Genomic DNA, 26,467 nt, shown 5'->3' on the forward strand with positions numbered 1-26,467 from the left:
TACTTGTCGTGCAGAATTCACTAGTTGAGACACTAAATAGGAACCAAGCTTGTAAGGCTCCTGATCTTGTTTGCTATCAATGCAATTGACCACTGGATCGACGATTGACGATTCTCTGCTTTCAGCATTGTGATGTTATGCCTTCGCCAATGCAAGCCTGGGGTAGCCTTGTCAGTTGAGGAAGCATGGTATGCGTCAAAACACTATTGAAAGCCTAATGAGCGAAATATCGACATCAATTGAGCTGTACCCAACATCAATTACTCATTCTCATCTCAATTATAGCGACTTCATCAGCCCAGCCCGACATTGCATGTGGAAGCAACATGCATAGAGATCAATGGACACTGATGGACGCTCTTAATCGTGATCAACCACATTAGCTAGATATCCGCAAATAAACGACGTATCATGAGGTTGAATGGGAACTGAAAAGCTGACGAACGATTTGCCGCATTTAACACAGGTTCGCGGGACATATCGTGCATCTTCCGAGAGCATCATAAACCAGATTCTGCTGAATGCCGGTTATCTATTGGCTGTGATGGCCTGAATGGATATGTTTCTGCACTGATCCCGGACGTGTTCGCTGGCAATCACGAGTACACCAGACAGCCAAGCGGATGGGGTGTTTGAGGGGATCGACGGCTTAACTAAACCAGCCAGCCCTTGTAAGACCCTGAGGTGGAGTCCGGGTCTTGGTCTTGAAGGGTTAGTGTTTCGGCGAAGCTGGCGCTGGGCTTGTTCTCTTGTAAACTGTGAGGCCATGTCCATGGCAAGGGTTGTGAAGCATTCAATGGCTCTCGGCCCATTGCCTAGATTGCTAAAAGTTTGATGGTTGGTGAGATGGCTGAAGATGATCCATCTTGGAGTTTTACCATCCAAATGATCATCCAATGCTTTGTGGCAACTTTCTTGGTCTGTCAAGCCATTGCGGACTCTCTTCTTCATTCTTTTGGTAAAGGCCGTCAAAATCCCGAGACTCCTCACTCAGACAGTGTAATGCGTGACATGGCTCGGACCGTACAACTCATACCTTAGTACCGGGGGTACAAAGCAAGTCAAACCATCGCACGTGCAGGATTATGGTGTAGCATTCCAAGCCTCGAGACATTTCGAAAGGGCCATGCCGCCATGGTTGTGTTACCGTCAGCATGTGGCTTACCGCCGTATTGTTCATCCTATACAGGTTGAGAATGACCTGCAGGCCTCGGCGATGTCTTCAGATTTCACTTGATCTCGGAGTGGGCGAGCGGCGAGTTCTGCTGTGCTGTTTACATAGGCTATAGCAGAACTGCAACTGCACCACATAGTAGCAGACGAGATGCACGACGTGCAGGCAAACGGGATAGGTAATAATATGCAGAGGACATGAAGTGAAGGGGATTGGCCAGATGGGCATTTCGTGATATGTGAATCCTACTGGTGCTTATCTCGTCATTGCCACGATAAACCCATTTGCTTGCAGTGCAGCAATGCAACCACCACCACCAATGCTGTACTGTAACCATGCTTTGCTGCAAGGTGAGCTGGTGGGAAGGCAAAGGATGACAGATTATCTAGTTTGTGGACAGTCTGAGAGCACACTGTGTTCCGGCCAAAAACCAGTCGGAACGAAGCTACTGAAGTGCCAAATGCACTGTATGATATCCGGTCCGGGCCCTTTTTTGACACTCGAAGGGCATCGGTGGGGTGGCCTCAATTCATACAAGGTTGGGACTAGACAAATAAGATGGCGCAAGTCGAGCAGATCTGAATCTTATCACGACATTGACTAATAAACAGCCTCATCTTTGGATCACAGTGATCACAGAGAGCTCAGATGATATCGATATTGGAAATTTCGTATCGATCAAGTAGAATCGTAGGCCAGTCACCATCTCAGGAACATAGACAGCTGGGTACCTGGATTTCATGCACGATTTATGGCCACAATGGATCTGCTGGCACAACAGACCCGCTACCTATCGTGATTCTCTGACAAGCGGGCAGCCAAGTGAAAAATAGTATGCCATGGCCTATAAGCTACTATCCCGGTGGGGGGAGAATGGCTGGATTATGGGCCCTCTGGGTCCTGACTAGGGCCTTGATCACTGGCGATAGGTTGAGTCTTGATTCATGGGAAGTATATCGAGTTTCGACTGCATCGGGGGCAGAATTCGTGTTACACCATGAGGGAATTGATATGCCATGGATGGTGTTTTATCGCAGAATCAGAGGGCGACATATGGTAGAGCTGAGTGTGGTATAGTTAGACAGTAATCAACAGCATAAACACTGAGATAAGGGTCTGTACTCTGAGATTTTTCACTGAGACTGGCTTTCTGACAACCGAAACCTTGGAGCATGGCTTTCGAGCGATGGCGGCGGCCGCGGCTACTAAGGTGGCTGGCTAGACTCGGCTTGGGGTAAACCTGTTTGTGTTTACATGGCGCCAACGAGGAATTCTTAACAGATGAACCAGGTTCTGTCATGCCATCGATCCCGCTTCCACAATTGGTCAATGTCCAACACCCCAGAAGAGGCGCAGGAGGGTTGCAGCAGCAGAACAGCCAGTACAGTGACCCAAGGGTTCCTGGGGTGTGAGCCTGTGAGGTGCTAGTTAGTAGTCGGGATCCATGCGATCCATAGCGGGTCGTGTGCTCTTCACTGGAGCGGACGCCGCCAGCGGATAGGCTTATGTAGCGTCCCCTCTAGTGGGTGGGCGCCTCCATCTCAGGTGGCTTGGCCATTGGCTGCATGTCCCGACGGCTTCACCGCTTCTTCCCCCATCGACAAACCGCCCACAGCAGCGAGACTAACCCATGATCTACCCGCCGTTGAGCCTTCTCCTCCTTCTCCAGCTGCTCCAAAACCTCAGACCTCCTCCCTTCACCTCAACAAGGGACTTCACGAAAGAGCGGTGTCCTCCGCTTAGTTCCTACAATATTATCGATCATCCGCCTTTTCCCACTCCGCTTCCCTTCTGTTTTTTTGCCCAGAATGACTTACGACTTCAACAACGGCGGGGGTGATGCCTATCTCGACTTGACGACCTTCGATACTCGAAATCGCGCTGCTTACCAAACGTACTCGACTGCCACGACCCATTCGAGTCCTTCGACTGCTTCAAACATCATGCCCCAGGACGCCCGGCACTGGGCTGTTCCCCTCGATATGTCTTCAAACAACTCTCACGGCTATGCCTCGATGAGCCCGGAGGAGCATCAGTCTTCTCCTCCCTCTCAATCAGCCAGTCCTCATAGCCAGCACTCGCCGCTACAACAATCACCTTTTCAGCAAAGTGTGAACCCCTTGACGGATTGGGCCCTTCAGCAACAGCAGCAGCAACAGCAGCACCTCGCTGCTGCTGATATGACCCAGTTCATCCAAGATGCTGCCCTCATGAGCTTCAATGCCTTCCCTACAAACTTCCAGCCGACCAACCCCCTTGATTATCTTCCCGCGACTACACAGGCAGCTCTTCAAGCCAATCTCCTCGAATCGACATTCAACGGACTGCCAATGGACGACCACACACAAGCCGTATGGCCCAACGCCGGAATGGGGGACTGGCAGGAATTCCAGAATACTCTGCAGATGGATGGATTACCTCGTCTTGATAGCGTCGGAAGCAACTCACCTACCGGTACATACCTCGAGGTTCTGTCTCTACCCTCATCCTCGGGTGAGGGCTGGGCCATGGTGGATTGGAATCAGCCCAACTTTGATCAGTTCCAACAAGCTCACGCGCAGGGCGCTGCTATCTTCAACCCTTCCCAGACCCTTCACTTGAGAACCAATTCCGATTCATCCGATGGCGCCAATTCTATGGAGTTTGGAAGCTTCGAGGAGATTGCGCCTTTCCCTTATTCTCCTTTCTCTCCCGAGTCTGACGGCTATGTCGATGCTGGTAACCACCGCAACTGCTTCAGCAATGATGGCCACGCTCATAACCACGCCCACACTCACACACATGTACATGAGCCTGTCGCAACCAACACTGTCGCTACCACCGCTGTCGCCACTGTCGCAACTGTCCCCATCAAGTCTGAACCCTCTTCAAGCCGTCATAGCCCCGGCAGTGGTGCCGGATCTGTATCCCCATCTTCTAGCAGCACTACCCGCCGAAACTCGGGTCCTCGTAAGAGCCCCATTACTAAGAGCACCACCAAGAATGTTGTTCGACGTATTTCCAATGGCAAGAAGGATGGTACTGTTGAGAAGAAGGTTGGCCGCAGAAAGGGACCTCTTCTACCTGAACAGAGAAAGCAGGCTAGTGAGATCAGAAAATTGCGAGCTTGTCTCCGATGCAAATTCCTCAAGAAGACTTGCGATAAGGGTGAGCCCTGTGCTGGTTGCCAGCCTTCTCACGCCCGTCTCTGGCAGGTCCCTTGCACTCGTATCGATATCAAGGATATTGGTTACTTCATGAAGGACTGGAAGGCCGACTACGAGCGACACATGGACCGTGGTGTCTCAGTCTACAATGTCAAGGGTTTCGCCCAGAAGGAGACCCTTATGTGGATCACCCACGGTTACGGTTTCGCGCTCCCCGTTATGGTTCGCGAGGTCTTTGTTGCCGATGATAGCTGCTTCTCGGTTGACTGGGTCGAGTCTACACTTACCGACCAGGAGCCTATTGACTTCGAGACCCGCACTGAGAAGCTTGACGTCGGTGCCGAAGGCATTCGTCTTGATGCACTCTCTGAGTATCTTGATAAGCACATTGATGGTCCTTTCGAAGACTTCATTGACGACCATTTCGAGGGTACACCTTTTATCACCGAAATCCTTAAGACCGCTCACCGCTACTATGTCAAGGAGAAGATGCCTGTTATCCGAAAGTCGCTTAAGCTGGTCCTTGCCTACAACCTCACCATGCACATCACCATGGTTGAGAACCAAGGATCCGAGGTTGACCTCGATGGTCAGATCGACGATGAGGACTCCAAGTACTACGGTCGTACTGTCGCCCCCGTCATGATCAACTTCCAGATCAAGTGTGCCCTCGCCGACATGTGGCGTGAGTTGCAGAAGGATATTCTCGAGGAGCTCTCTGCCCTCTACTCTGGTGTCTACAGTGGTGAGAAGATGAAGAACTGGCCTACCATCTTCATGATTGCCTCCATCCTCCTTGCCGTCTGGGAGGAGATGCAGTTCGATTGCCACTACCGAGTCCCCGACCCTGTTGCCGTCAACAAGTTCTGCACTGATATGGAGACAACACCTGTTGGTGTTATTGTGGGTCTTTTCCACGCCATCTCCCAGAAGCTCCCTGCCTTCACCGACTGGGATACACGCAAGCATGGCCACCTCCTCCACAACAACACCTCGGTCTGCGAGGCCATGACTGAAGTGAGACAGCACGTCATCAAGCACGGTATGTACACCTTGACAGTATTGTTCTTATATCTTGTACTAACAACCCATCGCAGAGGCTTATCTTCGTACCCGCAAGGAGTCAAAGTTTGACCGCTACGACTTCGACTCCCTGTCCAACAAGTTCCTCTCGAAACTTGTTATCCGGGCCAACTAAGATACTGCTACTCAAGTCACGATGCTATGACACTGTCAAAACATATGATAAGGTCCCATAGGAGCCTTCTTTTCCTTTGTTGCATTTGTTTTATCACAGCGAAAGCGTTGACAAGGCCTTTTCAATCTTGGTCAACAACGACCCCAGATTTGTCCTTTTTGAGCATACGAACATGACTCTTAACATTCTATCACGGCTGGTCACCGCCCGACAACACGAAGCTACCTGACACGGGAAAATGTGTTATGACCTTCTTATGACTTTCTTCTATGATTGTATGACTGAAGAAGACAGAGCGTTTAGTTCTTTTTATCATATTTTATTGTTTTATTGTTTTAAAGTCTTGGAGAGAGAGAAGAACGACCGTACCATACAGATGATAGCGAAACTCACCCATTTAGTGGTGTTATTACGGGATCATGTTTGATGATGTGGCATTTGAGGAATGATTGAATTCGCATGGCTGATAAGGCCTATATGGGAGGTGTGTGTGATTTACAGAGTCTTTGGAGGGCGTTGGTGAGCTCAAGTGGGCTGGACTCGCGACAAGCAGAGTGCGACGTCGACGACGAAGAGCAGAGTAGAGCGAATCGTGTTTTATATTTTAGCAGTTTGTCAAAGGGATATTGGGATAGTTACAAAAAAGGCTCTATGCTTGGCAAGTGCTACAGAGCTACCACAAGTATATCGAATGGAATTTTTAAACCCTTGAAACTTGAATCTAAAATGAACAGAAGCTATGAATCTGTGACCAGCCCATGATCATGATATCTCTGAACGGTTAGATAACTAATGCTAGGGGCCACTCAAGGGTAGGCAAGAAAACTTGGGGCTATTATCTTAGTGATATCATCAAGGCTACTCCATTCCTATAATGTTCTGCCTGAATCATTGCAAGTTACATTTTCAGAAGCTTTTGAGACATGTCTCACTCGACACCAAGATATTTCCTAATCCAGGCGCATATTTGCAACGGCTGGAGGGGAAAGCGAAAATTACAGTCAGCCATAGCATTAACTGAACACCATGGCTGTTTGGCCGGACCGATGACATTGGACACCCTCCGGCATTGTCGAGCCTCGGGGGGCAAGAAAACTCAGACCTAAATATAAGGTATCAAAAATGAACTCAGTAAAATATATCCTAAACTTATCCTAAATTACCTAAATTTTTTTATCATTTAGGATCAAGGTCATGAGTTTTCTTTCCTCCCCTAGTCGAGCTATCACGAAATCGGGGGTCTGCGTGGTTCACGAGGTTCCTTGCCTACACCACAAAGGCGGGGTCATGATAAGACGCCATGTTGAGCAACAATTGTTTGAGATAAGCTCATTGTTAGCTTTGATAACGAATCGAACGAAACAGTGAGACGATTGTTCCGAGATGGAAGCAACGAGATCACTATAACTGGAAATGAATGCTTTCGAATCCAAGGCATTACCATTGATTCAAACTCGAAACGTTACCAGCCTCGTTGTGTTGCATGAGTCCAAAAAGTTGATGCGAACAGGGTAGTCGTTGAGACAGGGTCCTCACGGGCCAGAATTGATGGCTGATGACGTCGCGAGCACCGACAAGACCGGATTCAGCGGGCGGCAGAAGTCGGTGACCCCCGGGACATTTGATCTGGAAGGACTGAGAGGTAAGGCGTCAAATTTTCTACTGTGAAAATTCAGCATTGCAAACGGCAAGTGAATCGAGTGCTCGACTCTTTGATGCCAGAGAGGTGTCCGTCCAGGTACACCAAGTCCTCCCGTCTCTGATAGTGGTGCTAGACCTACTCCGTATCCTGTCAAATCCACTTTGAGTTATCTCGGCGTGTTGATCCAGAGGTTCACCATCGGTTCCTGAGTCAAAGGCTTGGTCATTGAAGCTTTAGGGAATGATCACCTGCGATCTCCCAGGAAAGGCCTGAATAATTAGCCATTCTTTTTAGACAAATTTTTTATGGTCGAATTGCGTCTGTTCGAGACATCCAAACATGCATCGCTTTTTGTCTTTCCCGGGGTAAAGTGGCGACATGCCCGCTCCAGGCTCCGCCACTCCGCTCTCATGCATCCTAGCGCTAGACCGTGGATATCTGCTGATGTGGTGAATCACGGTGAGATGGTGAATGCGACGGTAATGGATAAGTGACTGCGTCGGTCCACGGTAGACACGCTTTGAGTTGTGAGTTAAAAGGTTATTGTAGGCACGTCAGATAAAGACTTGTATTGAACTTAGGGCCAAGGTATGCTTTTATATTTCTAAGTGCTTCGAGATCACCCTCGAAGATGCTAGAGCATGAATGAACAGATAAACATCCAAACACCGCTCCTGACATCAGTCAGACGTCCAGCCTTTGCGAACCTTCCATTGGACCCACTTTACGGGGATAAGTGATAGGTCTCGAGTACTTTGTCACAAGCAGTAAGGTTGCGCAAAGAGAAAGTATCTACAACTTACTGTGGCGCTCTGCAGCCTGGCCAGATTCTGGAGCCTTCCCTAGTCGCAACCGTCATTGGCTCTCATGAATCATCCGCCCCCGGAAGCTGCGCTCCTGCCTCCTGGGTTCCAGTGTCTGCCACGCTGCATTGCTGGTGCCGTTCGTCACTGGCAAGCGTAATCCAGTCACTGCGCCCCCTCTCGCCCGCCCGCTTGATTATCAAACAAACCTTTCCCCTCAGCAGGTACTTAAACCTCTCTCACCTCTTTCTAACTTCATCCTCTTTTCTTCTCAAAACATCTCTCACCCAAGACTTTACTTTCGCTCAAGACCAGCGATAAGAAATACCATCTCTCATCCGATCACCATCTATCCACATCACTTCTGCAATAGATCACCGCCATCATGCAGATCTTCGTCAAGACCTTGACCGGCAAGACCATCACCCTCGAGGTTGAGTCTTCCGACACTATTGACAACGTCAAGTCCAAGATTCAGGACAAGGAGGGCATCCCCCCCGACCAGCAACGCTTGATTTTCGCCGGCAAGCAGCTTGAGGACGGCCGCACTCTGTCTGATTACAACATTCAGAAGGAGTCCACTCTTCATCTTGTTCTCCGCCTCCGTGGTGGTATGCAAATCTGTAAGTTATATCGACCTCGTCGCCGCCACATGAGCTACTTCTAACAACTCCTCATAGTCGTCAAGACCCTCACTGGCAAGACCATCACCCTTGAGGTTGAGTCGTCCGATACCATCGACAATGTTAAGTCGAAGATTCAGGACAAGGAGGGCATCCCTCCTGACCAGCAGCGCCTGATCTTTGCTGGAAAGCAACTTGAAGACGGCCGAACCCTTGCCGACTACAACATTCAAAAGGAATCTACTCTTCATCTCGTCCTCCGCCTCCGTGGTGGTATGCAAATCTTCGTCAAGACCCTTACTGGAAAGACCATTACTCTGGAAGTCGAGTCATCCGATACCATTGATAATGTGAAGAGCAAGATCCAGGACAAGGAGGGTATTCCTCCGGATCAACAGCGACTCATCTTCGCTGGCAAGCAACTTGAGGATGGCCGAACTCTTTCCGACTACAACATCCAGAAGGAATCTACTCTCCACTTGGTTCTCCGTCTTCGTGGTGGCATGCAGATTTTCGTGAAGACACTCACTGGAAAGACCATCACCCTTGAGGTCGAATCCAGTGACACTATCGACAACGTGAAGAGCAAGATTCAGGACAAGGAGGGTATCCCTCCTGATCAGCAGCGTCTTATCTTTGCTGGTAAGCAGCTGGAAGATGGTCGCACCTTGAGCGACTACAACATCCAGAAGGAGTCAACTCTTCACCTCGTTCTTCGACTTCGCGGCGGCCAGTAAGCGATTGCAACGAACGGTGATGGATTTTATGATGGCGTTAGGGACTGGCAATGAATTCGAGATCAGGCAACTTCCAGGCCTGTCATGATTATTATGTAGTTTTTGCCCTCGCGAATATTCCGCAAGGTGCTAATAGACTAATGAAGTCTACTTGACTATTTGTCACCTTCTCTAACCCTCTTGTTAATTGTGATGTTCCGTGTGTTGCCATGTAAGTGATGTTTACGATGTGTGGAGTTGCCCCTCAGTTACCGGTTACTCCACAACGCAGCCAGGTCATGATGGGTGGGGCTGACACAGACCTCATGAGCCGCAAGTTGCAAGTTTAAATCTTTCCTCTTTTAATACTCGTGTACCCACCAAGTCAGGCCTCCTCTTCGTCGTCGTCATTGTCACACCCAGGCATACGATGATTTATAAGTATCGACCCCTTCACCATCATCTATTTTGGCCTCCTTAGCAACAAACGATACACTTCACTCTCTACCTAGACCAATCTGAGTTTGCGACCAAGACTTCGTGCATCTGTCTCAAGCGAGCGGTTCAGCCGCAGACTGATATACTAGGCTATGCCGTCTTACTTCTATCACCTCAAATTCGAGCTTTATCCGACTCCTGATCCGGTCGCTGCAACATCGGCAGCTAAAGCTCAAGACGAAATTTGGCTTCCGTCTACTGAAGCGACTGTCTTCGACGACTTTCCATCCCATCCGCGACCAGACCGACGAACCACTTATAAAGTATCGAGATCTATAGATCCCCAGCACGACTCGGCGAACCACGCAACTCCATATACTTTTACGGGGCAAAACTCGCCCTCGTCGAATCTCGGTATAATAGATTGTGGCGCAGCTGCGAGGCCATCGGTCAAAGACTCCGGGCGGAAAATCGAGATTGTAACCGAGAGACAGTGGCTCGAGCGAGCTAACAGCTTTCCGCCCCCGAACCCAAGTGTCGCGATACATCCGCATAACGCAGTTAGAGACTGGCGGTTTGGCCGTGTTAGCCTCGAGACGGTCGACCTTAGGACTGGGCACGCAATGGCAGGCGAGACGACCCGAAGCGGCCCTTCTGCGGCTCCTTCACTGGGCCCAACATTCGGGGGAGCTGGTACGGCGACAAAAGCCGAGTTTCTTCCCCTCGAGACAAAGAATACTGAGCTCGGCTGGGGAGTCGTACACTTTTACAGAGAAGAAGATGAGACTTCCGGGCTTATCGAAACGAACCATCAAGAAACTGAAGCAAGTGGCTCAAAGGATACCGACTGCACAACTCTTTGTATACCAGCAGTCCCTGCATATATGTCGCCAGGTGACCTGATGGGTTTTGTTGGAGAAAAGTGGAGGGGAGATATCAGTCATTGCCGTATGGTTATGACATCACGGATGAACAGATACCTTGTCTTGCTCAAGTTCCGAAACAATTTCCGGGCCAAGCAATGGCGGAGGGAGTTCGATGGAAAGGTCTTTAATACTGTGGAGGTAAGTGGCCAAAACATCCAGTTTCTCTAAGCCTATCTCTAACAATGATACAGCCTCAAATCTGCCATGTAGTTTTTGTCAAGAGTATAACATTCGAAACACCAACACGCAGAAGATCGAGCGCAGCTCTTTCCCCCTTATCCTCGCCCGCTGGCATGTCAAGCAGTCTCAGACCGTTTCCTCCACCGACACCGAATCTTGTGGAACTGCCAACTTGCCCTGTCTGTTTGGAACGCATGGATGAGACAAACGGGTTGATGACAATACCATGCTCTCATGTGTTCCACTGTACATGCCTTCAAAATTGGAAAGGTGCTGGATGTCCTGTCTGTCGATTCACAAACACCTCACCCAGCTCAGAATCAGACCCTCCAGGGCCTCATTCAAAGCCATTTGGGTCTGGGGTCTCGAATCTCTGCAGCATCTGCGACTGCGCAGATGATCTATGGATTTGCTTGATTTGTGGCTACGTGGGCTGTGGCCGATACAAAGGTGGCCATGCAAAAGATCACTGGAAAGAGACAGCCCACTGTTTTGCTCTGGAGCTGGAAACACAACATGTCTGGGACTACGCTGGAGACATGTGGGTTCATCGCCTGATACGAGATAAAGGTGATGGGAAGGTTGTTGAACTTCCTTCGAGAAACAGGTCAGTCGGCCATCTGGAGGAAGAGGATGTTGTTCCTCGAGCCAAACTGGACAGCATTGGTCTGGAGTACACGCATCTTGTCACGAGTCAACTGGAATCTCAAAGGGCGTACTATGAAGAACTGATCAGCAAGACTGTCGATAAGGCCTCGAAAGCTTCTGCCGCAGCTGAGGAAGCTGCAGCACAAGCCTCAAGGGCTATGGAAAAGCTGACAGTGCTCGACGAAAAGTATACAACCCTGAGCCAGGAAACAATACCAGAGCTAGAGAAGCAACTTGCTCGGGAGCGCAACAAGGCGAGCAAGAGCGAAGCATTAGCACGCAACCTTGGCAAATCTCTCCAAGAGGAAAAGCGTTTGAACGAGGGACTGATGAAGCGGATTGAGCATCTCAACAGCGACCACGAAGCGATAGTAAAAGAGTTGGAGAAACTCAAAGGAGAGAATGCCGACCTTCAAGAGATGAATCGGGACCTGAGCATGTTTATATCGGGGCAGGAGAAATTGAAAGAGTTAGAGAATGAGGGTAAGATTGAGGAGGGCGAGTTAGAAGGCGGCAGCGCAAGTGTGCCAGAGAAGAAGAGCCGGCGACGGGGAAAACGTTGAGTGCTCAAGATTACTGGACTAGAGCTGGATATTTCTCAGCGTTGTTTTTGATGAATTCGAGTTTGCAAGGCGTGGGAGGACGTTTAATTATCTATAGTGCTAACTACCTAATACCAATAACAACTTTCAGGCATCATGACAGCAGGTAAGGTATGGTGAAAAATGGTATCTACCCCCCAAGTCTATGACCAGAGATGAATAATGGCAGTAGTTACGGCATAACGCATCAAAGTTGCATATTGAAGCAGGGATTTGGGGAAATGTGTGTAACATTGTGCAGCTATACCTTACCCAACCCAGCATCCCGTCTATTCTCTTCTATTGAAATCTGAAGATCCTTTCGGCCTCGGGATGAGCAGACGGTCTTACGGGTTGAGAGGCACGGCAATTTTATAGGTACTACCCAAGCTTTATAGTGCACACCCCTCGTTTTGATGGTGCATGCATTAGAGGTCTCAACTGCATTGAGACCACTTGATTTGGCATTTTTTGTTGGGACTTGGATAGTCATAGATAGACAAGATTAACGCCAACCAGATTCTACTTGTTTTCAACATATTTTGATCTCTAAATTTTGTGACTGTAATGAGGGAGACTCCGACAAAGAGTCAACAATTAACATGTGAATACAGGTGCACGGATGCGTTTTCCTCTTCCTTGCTAATGTTTCTCGGAAATTCGCAAAGAGAATTCGGTAAAGGACCCATATGAAGAGGCACTGTAGCGTGATGCAGCGGATGGTTCCGGGGTTGAGCAAACTATCAGTGGCTGGGGTGGTGACGATAGTGGTGTGATGAATTAACTTGTGATTGATTGATGGATAGGTGACTCGGGTTTGTGATCTCTCGGCAGGGCAAAGTGGGCAAAGGGACGACACATATCTTTGTTCTTGATGCAATTCAAAGACGGCCTCCTGGAGATTGAGGCTCTTGACAGTAAGATATTGCTGTACTGTTCATGCAGAACCGTTATTTGTGGCTTGTGACCGACATGCTCGGGTTAAACAATGTCTTTGATGCCATAATGATTGTGCAAAAACCCTGGTGCTCCTTTCAACCTGCACCATCCCCGTACCGTACCGCACCGGATCTCCGATATAAGTGGAGTGATGATAAACAGTTTGCAAGGGCAAAGCGCCGAGTGCGAGTACGTGCGGGTTGGTACGGGGTTTGCGCCGCAGACTATAGTCTATAGGGCTTGGAAGTATATATCCTCGGTCGTCAGAAGGGATTGCAAACGGGTGATTGTAACTAAAAAGGAAGCTCGTAGACGATAAAGACAGTCAGTGCAGCAACAACAAAGAAAGAGGAGCCAATTGTGATGTGCCAAAGAGATATGTCAAGTGCCGTGGTTTTTAACTCATCCTATGAAGATCATAGCTTGTCAGCTTTAAAACCAGCCTTTCCTTACTGGGCAGACACCTCTCCCTCCATCACTAAGTTACCTTCCCCTCCTTCAGGTGCAGTACAGTACCTACATTCTGTTGCCAACCCCAGCAGCCCCAGCTGTTTCTCCATTTCCATTTCCATTTCCATTTCCATCTCCATCTCCATCCTGCATCTTCTTCCATAGGTGCCCTTCACCCTTGTCGTTCCAGGAATGCAAACCTCTCTCTAGAGCCAACACCTTCGACTATTTGTATATATTATATCTTGTCATATTACCTCCCGTCTGACCGTCCAACCTGCGTTCGCTCCATAACTGAGGCCCGCCGCCCCTCACATCGATTCCAACTCGCTTGTCTAGCTCTGTCGAAATTTTTATTGTACAACATCTATCCACAGCTCGACTTCGAAATATCCTTTCGCGCAACTGCTTCCGTAACGCTGGGCTCTCCCTCGCAAGCCCGTAATGTCTAAACATGCTGGGACAAAGGACGCGGCAGCGCCGCAGTCCGCGACGAGCCCAACCCCGCAGAAGGAGCTCTATCCCATGGTGAACTGGAAGTACGATATGTTCCTGTATACCGTTGGCAACATCGTCGATATGTTCTTCCGAGAAGTTGTGCCTCGAGGTGCCTGGCGTGTTCCTCAGACTGGCCCTGTTCTGTTCGTTGCCGCGCCACATGCCAATCAGGTTAGTTGTGCATAATCTGGGGGAGCTCGTGGTTGAAGATAGAGCGCACCAGGAATATGTTGTACAAGACAAGACCAGCTACTGACCTGCATTAGTTCGTCGATGCGATTATTCTTCAACGTACCCTCCGTAACGAAGCCAAGCGCCGAGCATCCCTCCTCATTGCCCAAAAGTCGGTTCACGGCTTCATCGGATGGGGCTCGCGACAAGTTGGCTCAGTTCCCGTCGGTCGCGCTCAAGATGCTGCCAAGCCAGCTACTGGCACCATCTACCTCCCCGATCCTATCAACGACCCAACTCTTGTTCGAGGTATCGGTACAAAATTCGGAGAGGGAGAGGGTGAGGTTCAAGGCATGCTCTTTCTCCCCTCAACCAAGAACACCAGTGGCGCCAGTGTCGATATTTCTCAGATTATCGGTCCTGAAGAGATCCGTGTCAAGCGACCTTTTAAGAGCAAGATCGCTTTGCAACAACTCACAGGCCGTGACGATATCGACAAAGATGGGAACTTCACCAACAAGGACGTGAAGGGTCCTGCTCCAGGCTACCAGGGCACCAAGTTCAAGTTGGCACCCCACATTGACCAGACCAAAGTTTACGAGGCAGTATTTTCTCGGCTCTGCAATGGCGGCTGTGTTGGTATCTTTCCCGAGGGCGGTAGCCATGATCGCACTGAACTTCTACCTCTCAAGGCTGGTGTTGCCATCATGGCCCTTGGGACTCTGGCCCAAGATCCCGATTGCGGCCTCAAGATCGTGCCCGTGGGAATGAATTACTTCCATGCCCACAAGTTCCGCTCACGTGCGGTTGTTGAATTCGGTGCTCCCTTTGAGATCCCTCGTCACCTCGTTGAGCTCTACTGCAACAACCAACGGCGCGAAGCCATTGGCCAAGTTCTTGACACAGTCTATCAGGCTCTGAACTCTGTCACCGTCTCTGCTCCCGACTACGACACACTCATGGTGATCCAGGCCGCTCGCCGGCTCTACAATCCCACCGGCAAGAAGCTCCCACTTCCTGTAGTGATCGAGCTTAACCGCAGATTATGCATGGGATATGAGCGATACAAGAACGATGAGCGCATCACGTCCTTGTCTGCCGCAGTCAAAGAGTACAACTCTCAATTGCGGTACCTCAACCTAAAGGACCACCAAGTCCAGTATGCCAAGATGAACATGATCAAGGTCATATTCCTTTTCATCTACCGATCAATCAAACTACTCTTCCTCTTCATTTGTACATTGCCAGGTTTGATTCTCTTCTCGCCTGTCTTCGTAGCGACGAAGATCATCAGTCGACAGAAGGCCAAGACAGCTCTGGCGGGCTCAACAGTCAAGATTCGAGGCCGCGATGTCATGGCGACTTGGAAGATCCTTGTGGCAATTGGGTTTGCACCTACCCTCTACCATATTTACTCGGCCATCATAACTTTCAAGGTGTGGCAAGACTGTCTCTGGGGTTATGTTCCTGAGGGCGTACCGCTGCTGGTGGTCTATTTCGCTTTGTGGCCCTTTATGGTTGGTATCACTTTTGCATCACTGCGATTTGGTGAAGTTGGTGTGGATATCTTCAAGTCTCTGCGTCCGCTACTCCTCTGCTTGACACCTACATCCAACTACAACATCCACAAGCTACGAGAACGACGAGCCGAGCTGAGTGCTCAGGTAATAGATGTCATCAACACGCTGGGGCCTGAGATGTTTGATGACTTTGAAAAGGCACGACTTGTGCCCGACCTTTACAAAGCCGAGAGCGGCTCATCCACAACCTCCAAGGCACATCGCCGCAGAGACAGCGATCAGTCCAGTACTGGGTATGAGCCCGAGACCCCACCAGCTCTGTCGCGACGAAGCACGACACAGTCTAGCCGAGCCCTCCCGCGCAACGATTCCTTCAGCAATATTGGTCACGTGGGCATCTTCTCTACACGGCCGCCTTCCAGAGCCCGTAGCAGGTCAAGGTCAAGCAGCAGCGGGGGTGGGTTCGGATCTGGTGGATTCCCTATCAGTGGGTTCACCACGTTGGACTCCTCAGGTGGATTTGATGAGGCGAGTCGCAAGATTCGAGAGGCTATGAAGAATAGGCGACATAAGACAGATCAAGAAAGGACGGATCGTGACGACGAGGATGACGACAGTGAAGAGGAGGGTTATGATGAGGCTAGAAAGAAGAACGCGTAAGCATTGGAGAGCAGATGACAGGCAGAAGCGCCAACGAGGGATAGGAATGCCTCAAGCAGCTGCGGAGTATAGCTAAACATTTTGTATTATTTGAATCGGCTACCGTATAGCATGTTTCTTTTGATGATTTTTGAGGAACATGAGTGGACTAAATGACACGAGGACAAAGATTATTGACGGAGTGAGTAGTTTTTGGATCCTGAGGATCTTGAGGATCTTGACACGACCGTTACATCTCAATCTTGAGGAGTTTAATCAAAACCTTAATTATTCTTATGCAGAGAATTGAGAGAAACCTGGGGCTACGAGCCAGTCTAAAGAAGTGTTTTCTTCGTTTGCACAAATGTTGTAATTAATAATAATGCTGGGGTTAGTCCGGGGCTGAAATTGGAGACCGGGGAAAATGACAGGATCTGATAACTTTTTTGTGGGAGCGGATGCAATTTAATGGCGTGCCGATGTTACAGCACCTACCTACCAGGCTGTCAGGTCAGGCTCGGTGATCGGAGATAGACGGGGGAGGCAAAAGAGCGAAGGAATAAAGCGAAGTGTTTGGGTTATATGAAGCCATAGGAGACTCGATATTGGTAATGCAGAGAAGAAGAAACGATCTCATCATTTGAATCATCCTCCATTACAGTAGCAGCGTGTAACTAATTATCTGATCGATCATCTGATTATCAATCAGTAACATCCCCAAAAGCTTGCTGGTATATCCATTACCAATTAATTATTCAAGTGGATCAGTGCCAATCCGAACCGAACCTACGGCATCTGGAGACGTCAACGGCCCTAAAACCTACCTACCGAAAGATCTCCTATTACAACATGACCCTATCATCCTCATCCACACACGACAACCCCCCTCCCTTTACCTCACCTTCAACCTCCATAACAGCCGCTACGCCGTCCTGGCTTCCGCAGCACAAGCCCGCGAAGCAAAGAATGGCCCTCTCACTAAAGAACCTCATGGGCTCCGTGCTCGGTGGAGGATCTGCAAAACAGGATACTAAGCCCTCATCTTCGGAGCTTTTTGCCAAGACGGACCCAAAAGTAGACGGCGAGGAATGTCTGCACGACTGTGAAAATTGCTCCGTGAGGTATCCTCGAGGCTTCAAGATTGAGGAGGAGGATGTGCTCTATGGACTTGTCGAGCCTTGGAGTACGCATCTCCTTGTTGGAACAGGCAAGACGGACTGGGTGAGGGATGTGGCGGACGAGAAGGGGAGTGTAATGGAGGCTTTTTCTAAGGCTGCCGAGCCTGCGAATGGGGTGAGTGTTTATCTCATATGAGTTGGTGTATGAGACGAGGGTATTTTGCCTCATATCACCACTCATCGAATTTGATAATTGCGGCGCTAACAAGCACAGAAACTCAAGCTTTCGGCATCCAATATGCCGACTCCTCATGACACAGATGACTACTCTGAGCCTACAACTCTTTTACTGCTGCCAGCCTTCAAGCTTCTTCACAATGTTCACCCTCTCAGTGTACCTAAGATTGTTACCGAAGTTATCAACCGGGCCCCGACTAGCACTTCTCCCCTTCACCCTACGCCGCTACCGGCCTCTCTTCCGTCTCCCGACCCGGCCGCCGGGATCCCGGATGTCTCTCTGAAGGACTGCCCTCACAACGCTGTAATCCTCATGTGCAGTCATCGAACACGCGATGTGCGTTGTGCACAGAGTGCGCCGATTCTGAGGAAAGAGTTTGAGCGCCAGCTTAGGCCGTTGGGTCTGTATCGAGACTTGCATGATGAGAGGCCTGGCGGTGTTGGTATCTACTACATCAGCCATGTGGGAGGACACAAGTACTCCGCCAACGTCATGATCTACCGACGGCCGAATGCATTTGGTCTGGATGATCCGGTTCCTGAGCTGCAAAACGGCACAAATGGCGTTGAGAAGAATGGCAATGGTACCAACGGTTCAGCAGAGGAGAGTGTGGGCGCATCGCAGGGTATCTGGCTGGCACGCGTCATGCCTGAAGATTGCGAGAACTTGATCCGATATACAGTCTTGAGAGGCAAAGTGGTCAAGCCTGAGCGTCAGCTACGAGGTGGATTTGATCGTGGTCGAGGCGTCATGAGTTGGTGAGAGGCGAACTGATAAGAGATGGACTGTTCCGGACGGAAAGGTTGATTGAGGAAGAAAATACCCACGGTTCAACATGATGGGAGTTTCGTCAAGCAGCGATGCTAAACTTTTGTTACATGGCGATAAACTGCTCAGATGATATGTATAGAGCATACGACATAGACAGCGAGGACGACTGGTTTCTGAAGGATTAGAGATATTGAGGCTACAATCGAGTACCGTTGCACTGCACATCTACCGTAGTAGAGATTTCGTCAACACGAACGATGAGACCGTAAAAATAAAGTCAAAGATACACTCTCACAAATCCCAAAATTTTATCTCATCCTTCGGGAGTCAATTCCACTGGATCTCGACCCCAGCCCTCAAGCTCTGCAGGCCGCGTCGTCAACCTCCTCGATACAATCGCATAGAGAACCTCGTTGGAGAAGAGATCTGCGCTGCAACAGACGTACCTGCAGAACAAAAGAGCCTCAGTTATGGCACGTACTGTTATTTAGACAATGATTGGTGGTGGAGAAAATAGGGAGAGTTGAGACTTGAAACAAACGGTGCTGGCTGTCAGGGAATAGGCTGCGGGGCATGTGTTTTACTGGAGGTGAATTCTCCGTGGGGCATTCACTGGTGGAGATGGGTTTTCACATTGTTTCCTTGCGTTACGCGTCGTTTGTTAGAAGGCTGTGGGTTCATTTATGGAGACGGACACTGTAACTCTTGTTTTTGTAAAGATGTCATACTGTGACAGTGTAGATCATGAATCAAGAGTATTGCAGGCAAGGTTATAAGTTATCTGAATAAATAAAGATGATATTAGTATAGATACAGATAATTAAAGAATAATTAGAGTTGTTAAGCATAAAATCTTAGGTACTATCCTCACATAAAATGCCACAGTTTGCTCTGTATCAATACCATCCAAGCATTCAGCAGAGAAACATCCAAGACGAGACAAGCTTTTACCCTCCCGTACCCACCCTTGTAAGCTTCATCAAGACGATACAGACCATCCCCAACTACCGGCCCTCCATTGGCCACACCGGTTCGCCCAAGGCTACCGACACTGTGGAGAGTCAGTCAACTCATACGCACCATCCTAGCCTCTCATTTTCTCACCTTCCATGATCGAACTTATGTAACTCACGGCTGATCACTCAAGGGTCTCTCGGTATATTCCTCCATCACGGTAAAGATGTGCAGAGCTACCAAGGGGGAAAGTGGTCCGCTGTAACAACAGATATATAACATGGCCTACAATCTCGTCAAAAACAGGCTCTTGAGCATTCCAGCCCATCATTTCTTCTCTATTCTTGACAACATCGTCTTGATCTGTGACCTACTAAGTTATTTTTATCTTATATCCTTGTTGTTTGAGCTGGCCTCGTTCGTTATAAAGACTTCAAGTCGTTACCATTCTTTCTCGTCCTCAGATCAAGCAACTTTTTCTGTCACTACCTTTAACAAACCGCTAAAATGAAGACTGGTTTCATCGCTCTTGCCATTGCCGCAGTGGCTCCCCTTTCCGTGGCTCTCCCTTTCCCTCGTGAGTATACCTCTTGCTCATATTGTGTGACCGGCATACTGATATTCATATAGAGGCTGCCCCTGGAGGGTTCTTCCCCCCTCATCATTCGATGAATGGCACTCAGCCTGGAAACCACGGTCACTATGGTGGTGGTCAGAATGGAGGACCCGGTAGTTGGTTGCCCGTGCCTGGCAACGGCCAGCAGCCTGGTGGTGAGTGATTCTATATTATGTGTCAACTCGAACTAAACTGACTCTTCACAGTCCCTACTCCCGGACCTACACCTACTCCTCCTCCCATGGTCCCTGTCCCTCTTCCTTCTGCTTCCACTCCTCCTGCTGTCCCTCAGCCTCCTCCCGCTGCCCCTACTGAGCCCGTCGTGGCCCCAACTCCTACTCCCATTGCCCGCAAGTAAGGGTCACAATGACAACTTCTCGAATAAAGTTTTTCAGATACACATATATGATAGTACATAAATGAAGGAGTAAGAGGCCTAGGCTAGATTTCTCACAGATGAATAGAATGCCGCAAGTCGGGCTGGAGGCGATCCACCAGTTGTTTTCATTATGTGCCGTTGTGCATGTAACTTTCGTGCCCTGGACCTAAAATGAAGCGATCAGAAACACATAAATATATGGTATTTCGAATGAGCCTTCAGTGATATACGAAAGACTTCATTTTGGTTATGAAAAAGGAGAGTTGCCTCATTGAGCGAACTTACAACACCTAGGCCAATCAGAAATAAGAGTCTCCTCGACAGGGTAAGCTGCATCGAACAAGCGAGGCTTGAGACGCCCTTTGAGCAGTGACAATTTAAAAGACACATATTCTGACGTTCGAACAGTTTATCCGTGGAAGATTTGATGTCGAGAGTATTTGAATATCGTAAGTAGAAATCAATTTGCATCCATTACAGAGATTTGTAGCAACATGCATATAGTTTTGGTTTATTCGCTGAATTTGACACATGCATGAACTCTCCCGAAGCTGATAATCAATTCTCTGCTAATCTGTCTGGAGACCACCTAGCCTGAGTCGAATAGCATGAGAATCAAAACTTCCCCCCTGGATATCCTGGAGTCTGAACTCATTCTCCTCACCCCTCCAGAAAGTCTTTTCTTAATCTTCAATAGTTCGGCTTGTTCCTCCTGAACCAGTGGACGCGGAACTACTCGAGTTATCACTGACATCACAAAAATGGCAGCTGGCTGCCACTTCTTCGTGATACTCGACGAACTCTTTACGAAGTTGGATGAACGAGTCGGATCCCTCCAGCCGGGCCAGCTCACGGCGTCCGGTCTCGATGAGTCCCTTTACTTCGGCCAATCGCATCCGCTTCTTGAAGAGTTTATCATTCAAGGTATCTTGGCTCTTGTAGCTCGGAAACGGGTATAACTTGTTGGAAAAGGGAACGAAAGCCTCGATGTTGTCTAATATCCCTTCGCCAAATTCCATGCGGTCGTGAGGGTCCAGTATGAAATTGCTCCAGCTATGCTGGTCGTCTCTTTCAATCATAAGAATGACTTCGTTCTTCCAGGCCTGGTAGTCTTGATAAACCTCGAGGTACTTTCCCTCGAGGGCCGAGGGCTTTCCTGACACGCTCATGATACTCAGGGCTTGTCTTGTCCGGGCAATCCCTGCGCCCGAAGGGGTCGTCGTAAAAGTGAGCATAGGGGAATTCCTGGTAACGTGAGATGCTGCTAACACTCTTGTTTGTGTCAAGATCGTCTATACTCAACTTGGAGGCCTTCTCAATAAGATCCGGCATCAGGAAACTGGAATTTACCATTGTAGTGATTTGAATAGGATTGTTTCTTAAGGACGTGTTCAATATATCTGAAGAATTGGCGAGACTGTGTAGTCAAGAAGGGAGGACTTTGGGGTGTTGTGAGCCTCTCTTTAAATACACACTTAGAGTTATGTGTCATTGCTATCACGGCAAGCCAGGTCTGAATAACTGCAAAATGTTGTCAATCAGCACTAGTTGGCAATGATTCAAAGAGCAATGTCTTGCGTTGACGAGCAGAGTGGTTTAACGACTGAAGGCCCTGAGCAACGGCACAACCGATCATTTTTGTGTGTAAGTGATACATACATGTATTGTTTCATTCACATGCCATAACTAGGCCTCCTAATCATAAAATGTAGTCTATCTTCCGTACAAAATGCATTGCCCATATGCCAAAGGGTCATAAACATATTCCAAAAACACATAGCCCATTCAATGTCGCCATGATATTGCGCCTTAACCCGAACATGAGTGATTCATAAATCAACCATCCAGATATTACCAACCCGCCCACATTCCACCATGATTTTATGTTGTATCCAAAACAAGTGGCAGTAAATAACCACGAAACCGCTGTGCTCAAAAGTATAAACAAGGAAAAGAACCACCACTGGGTATCAGAAGCTTGAAAGCTTGAGAGGTGAATGAATTAGTCGGCAATGTCGCGGCTGGAGTGGCTGCTTGATGTGCCGCTGCCTGTCACGCTCATATGATTCTTGGCCATAGAGACGAGTTTCCAAATACCGAATGATACGCCTGCCAAGATGATGAAGAGAATGATGATAATGATGGCGATAACATCGTTCTTTTTCATGATGGCGGTTGAAAGCGGATCGATTGGTGGGAGACGTTGATGTTGTGTATGGTGAGACTTTGGGTCGTAGTGTTGCAATACGTTGAGATTGTCTTTGTTGCGAACAATGGACTCAAGGGAGATGTTTCAATCTGAGACAGTTAGTTCAAGGGTCCAATTAGACTAGACTGCTGAGGCTCATGGGGTAGACATACCCAGTCAAGAATTCTGTTGTGGTAGAGTAGAGAGAGTAGAGTTGAGTTCAAGTCCGAGTCAAGAGGTTGGAGGAGAGTCAACGTAGTGCAACCAGATGAACCAATCAATCACACAAAGTCGTACAATGGAGAGTCGTTACAGTCGTAAATGTCCAAAAATCTCTCAATTCTTTATTCAAGAAAATAGGTCGTAAGATTCGTTCCTTAGAAAAGAGATAAACAAGATCAGGAACTGGAATGCGTAGTCTCACTTCACCAACGACCACTCACTCTATTATAAGTCGTTGCCCCGCCACCGTCTTTTTCTTACAGCCCACAGGTACCTAGTCGCTAGTAAATGGCAAGGCTGGGAAGGGGGAGACCTAAGCTCGCTGCAATGGTCCCGCTGTGGAGACCTTCAGGGGCCTCTGACACGCTGGAACGTCTTTGGGCTTTCCCAGCCTCGCAGAAAACGTCACCTCAGGTCTTTTTTTAATTGACCGTTGTCGCGTCAAGGCGCGTTTGACTGGCTCTAAGCCAAGGATCCTAAAAAGACCCTGCCTGATGTGCCGCACTTCCACGGAATGCAAGGCACGAGTCTGACATCTTCACATGAATGCTTGCACAATGCTTATACACTATCAATTCACTGTGACTCAATTGCGTAGCCAACACGCTCCCTCATAAAACTACAGGCTTCAAATACACATGCTACGTGCGCCGTGTTTCTCCATGATATGATGTGAAGTCTTGTCTGAATACCAGCATTCGATTCCCATTCCGCGTGTAGACGCATGTAAGTCAAATAGAAAAACAGAAACCCATTCCGCGACTTAATGGCCATCGCCCGTAACGCCATTCCATCCACAGCCACATCGAGGATCAGTACAAAATGGATACTTTACATGGCTGCTTCTCCCTCCAATTCCCCCGTCCTTGTTCAAGTCCTGCTAAGTCTCTGCGCCATCAACAAGAGCCTTGTTCTCATCTCTAATGATCTTGACATGGCGCTCGTAGAAGCGGAGCATCTGTGTTACTTCTCGTCAGTGAATGCGACATTGCCAAATCCCCAAGTCACTGACCTTTTGTGGGCATTTCTTGTAGATAACGTCGGTGTCGTGCTTGGTCTTGCGGCCGTTCTTCCAAATAAGATAAACGATCAACTTGCCACTGCCTTCATCCTCGCATGCATCAATCGTCTCAATCTCCTCTTCCCAGGACCCTGCTGGAGGGCTCCAATTCTTCGCTGTCGCCGGAGTTACAGAATTAGCCGGGTGCTCACGTCGCGGTCGCTTGGTTGTCGACGTTGTGCTAGGGGTGCCATTGGTGGTGGCACGGCGGCGCTTCTTCGTTTTTGATGCTGTCTCATGCTCTTCAAATAGTTTCTCGCGGCCGCCATATTTTTCGAAGTAGGCGTCGAGGATCTCCTGGGCAGACTCTCTGGAGATGACACGTCAGACAAGGCCTTGAGCAAGTCATGCGCCTCTATCACCTACCTAAGATTCTCCTCAGGTTCCCACGTCAAATCTTTTTTGGCCTCGTAGCCTTCCCACTTGACTTGAAATTGTAGACTTCCCTGCGGCCACGGTTATTATCTGATATAGAGTTGGGCTATTATTCCCTACGTCGTCGTAAACCATGTGTTTTTTTATAGCTTCAACAACAAATCTGTAGCATGTGAGCTTGGCCCTTTCGACACGTTCGCTGATGTCTTACTCATCCTCATCTAGGTCTTCATCTTCTTCGCCGTCGCCGTCCTCGTCGTCGGAAGCCTGCTCGGGCTTCATATCGTCGATCTGATCTGCCGCAGCGGCGGACGTTGACTTCTTACGGCTGCTCGCGCGAGGAGGCGTAGTGAACTCCCCAACTTCGGAGGATTCCTCATCACTAAGAGCTGCGCGATAGTCAGCAATGGCAGGATATCAATCGCGCTAGAAATAGAGGCTATATTGTGTATAGAACCGGAGACGCGATCGCGATGCGCTCATCGTGCGGCGCGTGCGACAGGTGTCGGCGCAGGTGAATCAGGCAGAAATAATAGTAATAACATACCAGGGGGCATTTTGGATATTTCTGTTTGGCGTGTGCTAGTCTGTGTTGAGATACGTTGTAAGTGATTACAAATTTACGGTGCTGATGATATATTCGAAAACAAATCGTAGCTGCACCTCAATTCCGCGACTGAAGAACGCTTTTGGAGGAGGCAGTATCTGTGGCTGTGGCTGTGGCTGTAAATGAGTTGTGGCACAGAGCACGTGACCCTATGGCAACCTCTGGATGAGGAATGCTTCTCTTTTCCAAACTTCAACGTCTACTCCCGTGTTACTTTATCTCATCGGCGTGTTACAGTTCTCGCCAAATTGCCGTGCTACACTCTGTCTGTCCTCCCTCCATTGTTGGGCTTCCCAGTGTTAGCTCTCAAGTTATCTCGCCCCCTTGCAAAGTGAATGGAGGGCAAATAAAACGACGATTGGAAGGTAGCCAATTCCAGAATCAAACAAAAGCAAAAGTTGGCAGGATGCAAGTAACATCTTATTTCGAAATAAGGACATGCTATCACATACCAGTATGCCAACAACTTGATGCCAATCAGCACCTTTTCTTTTTGTTCAGCTTGCCATGACTTGGCAAATAAACGCCAGCTTGAGCTGCAGTAGCAACTAGTAGCAAAGGCCAAATAGTTGTGGTGCACCAGCGCCTATCATGCATGGTCTCAGGTTAAGTACGTAGAGCTATTTGCCATCTTGTCACGCTTGCGGCTCAACTCAGGGGCTAACAAGAGACAAACAACTGAAGCTCAGCAATAAGCTTTGCCGATGTACTAGACATTTCCCTGCTTTATACCGGAGACCCTGAGCTTCTCAACGTGGAGTGTAAACCCGGCCTTGGATTGAACAGGCAAATGGGACTGATAGATTCCGCTCGAAAACGCGAATGGAAGTACGGATGAGAGTTGCCGAGGGCTGCATTACCAGATGAAAAGCCAACTCCAGACAAGCAAGTTGCGTTGCGTCAGTTTGAAGTAAGGAGCTGCAGGCTGTAATTAAAGATTGCAAGTAAATGACGACTGAGTGGCTCACTGATCTCTATGTGAGATAGTACTGCTGCAGTGTTAAAGGGGGTTGCAGAAGCTCACCGTCTGCTGGTCCTATGTCGTGTCTTGGACATGGATCCTATGCCTAATAGCAACCCCATGGTCGGTGCCACCCATGCTTCTACTTGAAAGCCAATCTTGTGCGAGTTCAGGCGCCTAGCGCTCAAGGACTGCCGATGGCAGCGTCCAGTCGGCTCAGAATTTGTTTCCCCAGGCCATCTCAGTCTCTTTATTCGGGGTTCAGAGTCGAGATGTCGTTGGGTCCTTAGATCGACAAATGTTTGAACCTTGTACCAGTTTATCTTTTGTCTTTGGTTGAGACATACCCGACACTTGCTTGCTTGCTTTGACTTGACCTTAGCACTAGGCTTACATAAAGGGGCTGCACTTGGGGAACCAACTGAACCCACTCTATTACGATATGCAGGATTGAGGCGTCATCAATAGCGGGCTGAAAGTCCAATTGACAAAGGCAACCAAACGGTGGAAGTAAGGGATGTCATATAAGGCACGGAGTAGTAGACGCCAGATCCACGATCTATAGGATCAAGGCCGATCCTAAGGCATTAATTATACAGTGTTGATCCAATCAATACCTACATAATTTTCGCTTTCGTACGAAAAGGAGCTCGTATTACGAACTGGATCTCAACAAGCTATCAGCC

At 48.8% G+C, this 26,467-nt stretch overlaps 8 protein-coding genes across 8 annotated transcripts; 6 read left to right on the forward strand and 2 right to left on the reverse strand.

Annotated features, from left to right (window-relative positions):
* Positions 1–2,982: 2,982 nt before the first annotated feature.
* On the forward strand, positions 2,983–5,518 carry FSUBG_2397 (C6 finger domain protein; the record flags this gene model as incomplete). The annotated part of the gene is made up of 2 exons (XM_036680164.1): positions 2,983–5,362; positions 5,418–5,518. 2 exons carry the CDS (start codon positions 2,983–2,985, stop codon positions 5,516–5,518), a joined length of 2,481 nt encoding a protein of 826 aa, XP_036542074.1.
* Positions 5,519–8,348: 2,830 nt separating this feature from the next.
* FSUBG_2398 (ubiquitin) lies at positions 8,349–9,323 on the forward strand (the record flags this gene model as incomplete). The annotated part of the gene is made up of 2 exons (XM_036680165.1): positions 8,349–8,586; positions 8,644–9,323. 2 exons carry the CDS (start codon positions 8,349–8,351, stop codon positions 9,321–9,323), a joined length of 918 nt encoding a protein of 305 aa, XP_036542075.1.
* A 569-nt stretch (positions 9,324–9,892) lies between these two features.
* Positions 9,893–12,057, forward strand: FSUBG_2399 (cytoplasmic Zn-finger BRAP2 (BRCA1 associated); the record flags this gene model as incomplete). The annotated part of the gene is made up of 2 exons (XM_036680166.1): positions 9,893–10,804; positions 10,858–12,057. The coding sequence occupies 2 exons, from the start codon at positions 9,893–9,895 to the stop codon at positions 12,055–12,057; spliced, it is 2,112 nt and encodes a 703-aa protein (XP_036542076.1).
* A 1,851-nt stretch (positions 12,058–13,908) lies between these two features.
* FSUBG_2400 (glycerol-3-phosphate O-acyltransferase) lies at positions 13,909–16,313 on the forward strand (the record flags this gene model as incomplete). Its single annotated transcript, XM_036680169.1, has 2 exons — positions 13,909–14,133; positions 14,229–16,313. 2 exons carry the CDS (start codon positions 13,909–13,911, stop codon positions 16,311–16,313), a joined length of 2,310 nt encoding a protein of 769 aa, XP_036542077.1.
* An 828-nt stretch (positions 16,314–17,141) lies between these two features.
* On the forward strand, positions 17,142–18,410 carry FSUBG_2401 (sucrose cleavage protein; the record flags this gene model as incomplete). The annotated part of the gene is made up of 2 exons (XM_036680170.1): positions 17,142–17,585; positions 17,685–18,410. 2 exons carry the CDS (start codon positions 17,142–17,144, stop codon positions 18,408–18,410), a joined length of 1,170 nt encoding a protein of 389 aa, XP_036542078.1.
* A 1,470-nt stretch (positions 18,411–19,880) lies between these two features.
* FSUBG_2402 (uncharacterized protein) lies at positions 19,881–20,347 on the forward strand (the record flags this gene model as incomplete). Its single annotated transcript, XM_036680171.1, has 3 exons — positions 19,881–19,950; positions 20,004–20,144; positions 20,196–20,347. 3 exons carry the CDS (start codon positions 19,881–19,883, stop codon positions 20,345–20,347), a joined length of 363 nt encoding a protein of 120 aa, XP_036542079.1.
* Positions 20,348–21,051: 704 nt separating this feature from the next.
* Positions 21,052–21,603, reverse strand: FSUBG_2403 (uncharacterized protein; the record flags this gene model as incomplete). Its single annotated transcript, XM_036680172.1, has 1 exon — positions 21,052–21,603. The coding sequence occupies one exon, from the start codon at positions 21,601–21,603 to the stop codon at positions 21,052–21,054; it is 552 nt and encodes a 183-aa protein (XP_036542080.1).
* Positions 21,604–23,658: 2,055 nt separating this feature from the next.
* On the reverse strand, positions 23,659–24,770 carry FSUBG_2404 (chromatin-associated swi6; the record flags this gene model as incomplete). The annotated part of the gene is made up of 6 exons (XM_036680173.1): positions 23,659–23,736; positions 23,791–24,148; positions 24,205–24,284; positions 24,334–24,376; positions 24,425–24,602; positions 24,761–24,770. 6 exons carry the CDS (start codon positions 24,768–24,770, stop codon positions 23,659–23,661), a joined length of 747 nt encoding a protein of 248 aa, XP_036542081.1.
* Between the last annotated feature and the right edge of the window lie 1,697 nt (positions 24,771–26,467).

This window comes from Fusarium subglutinans (assembly GCF_013396075.1).
Source record: "Fusarium subglutinans strain NRRL 66333 chromosome Unknown NRRL66333_c0000020, whole genome shotgun sequence".
NCBI lineage: Eukaryota > Fungi > Ascomycota > Sordariomycetes > Hypocreales > Nectriaceae > Fusarium > Fusarium subglutinans.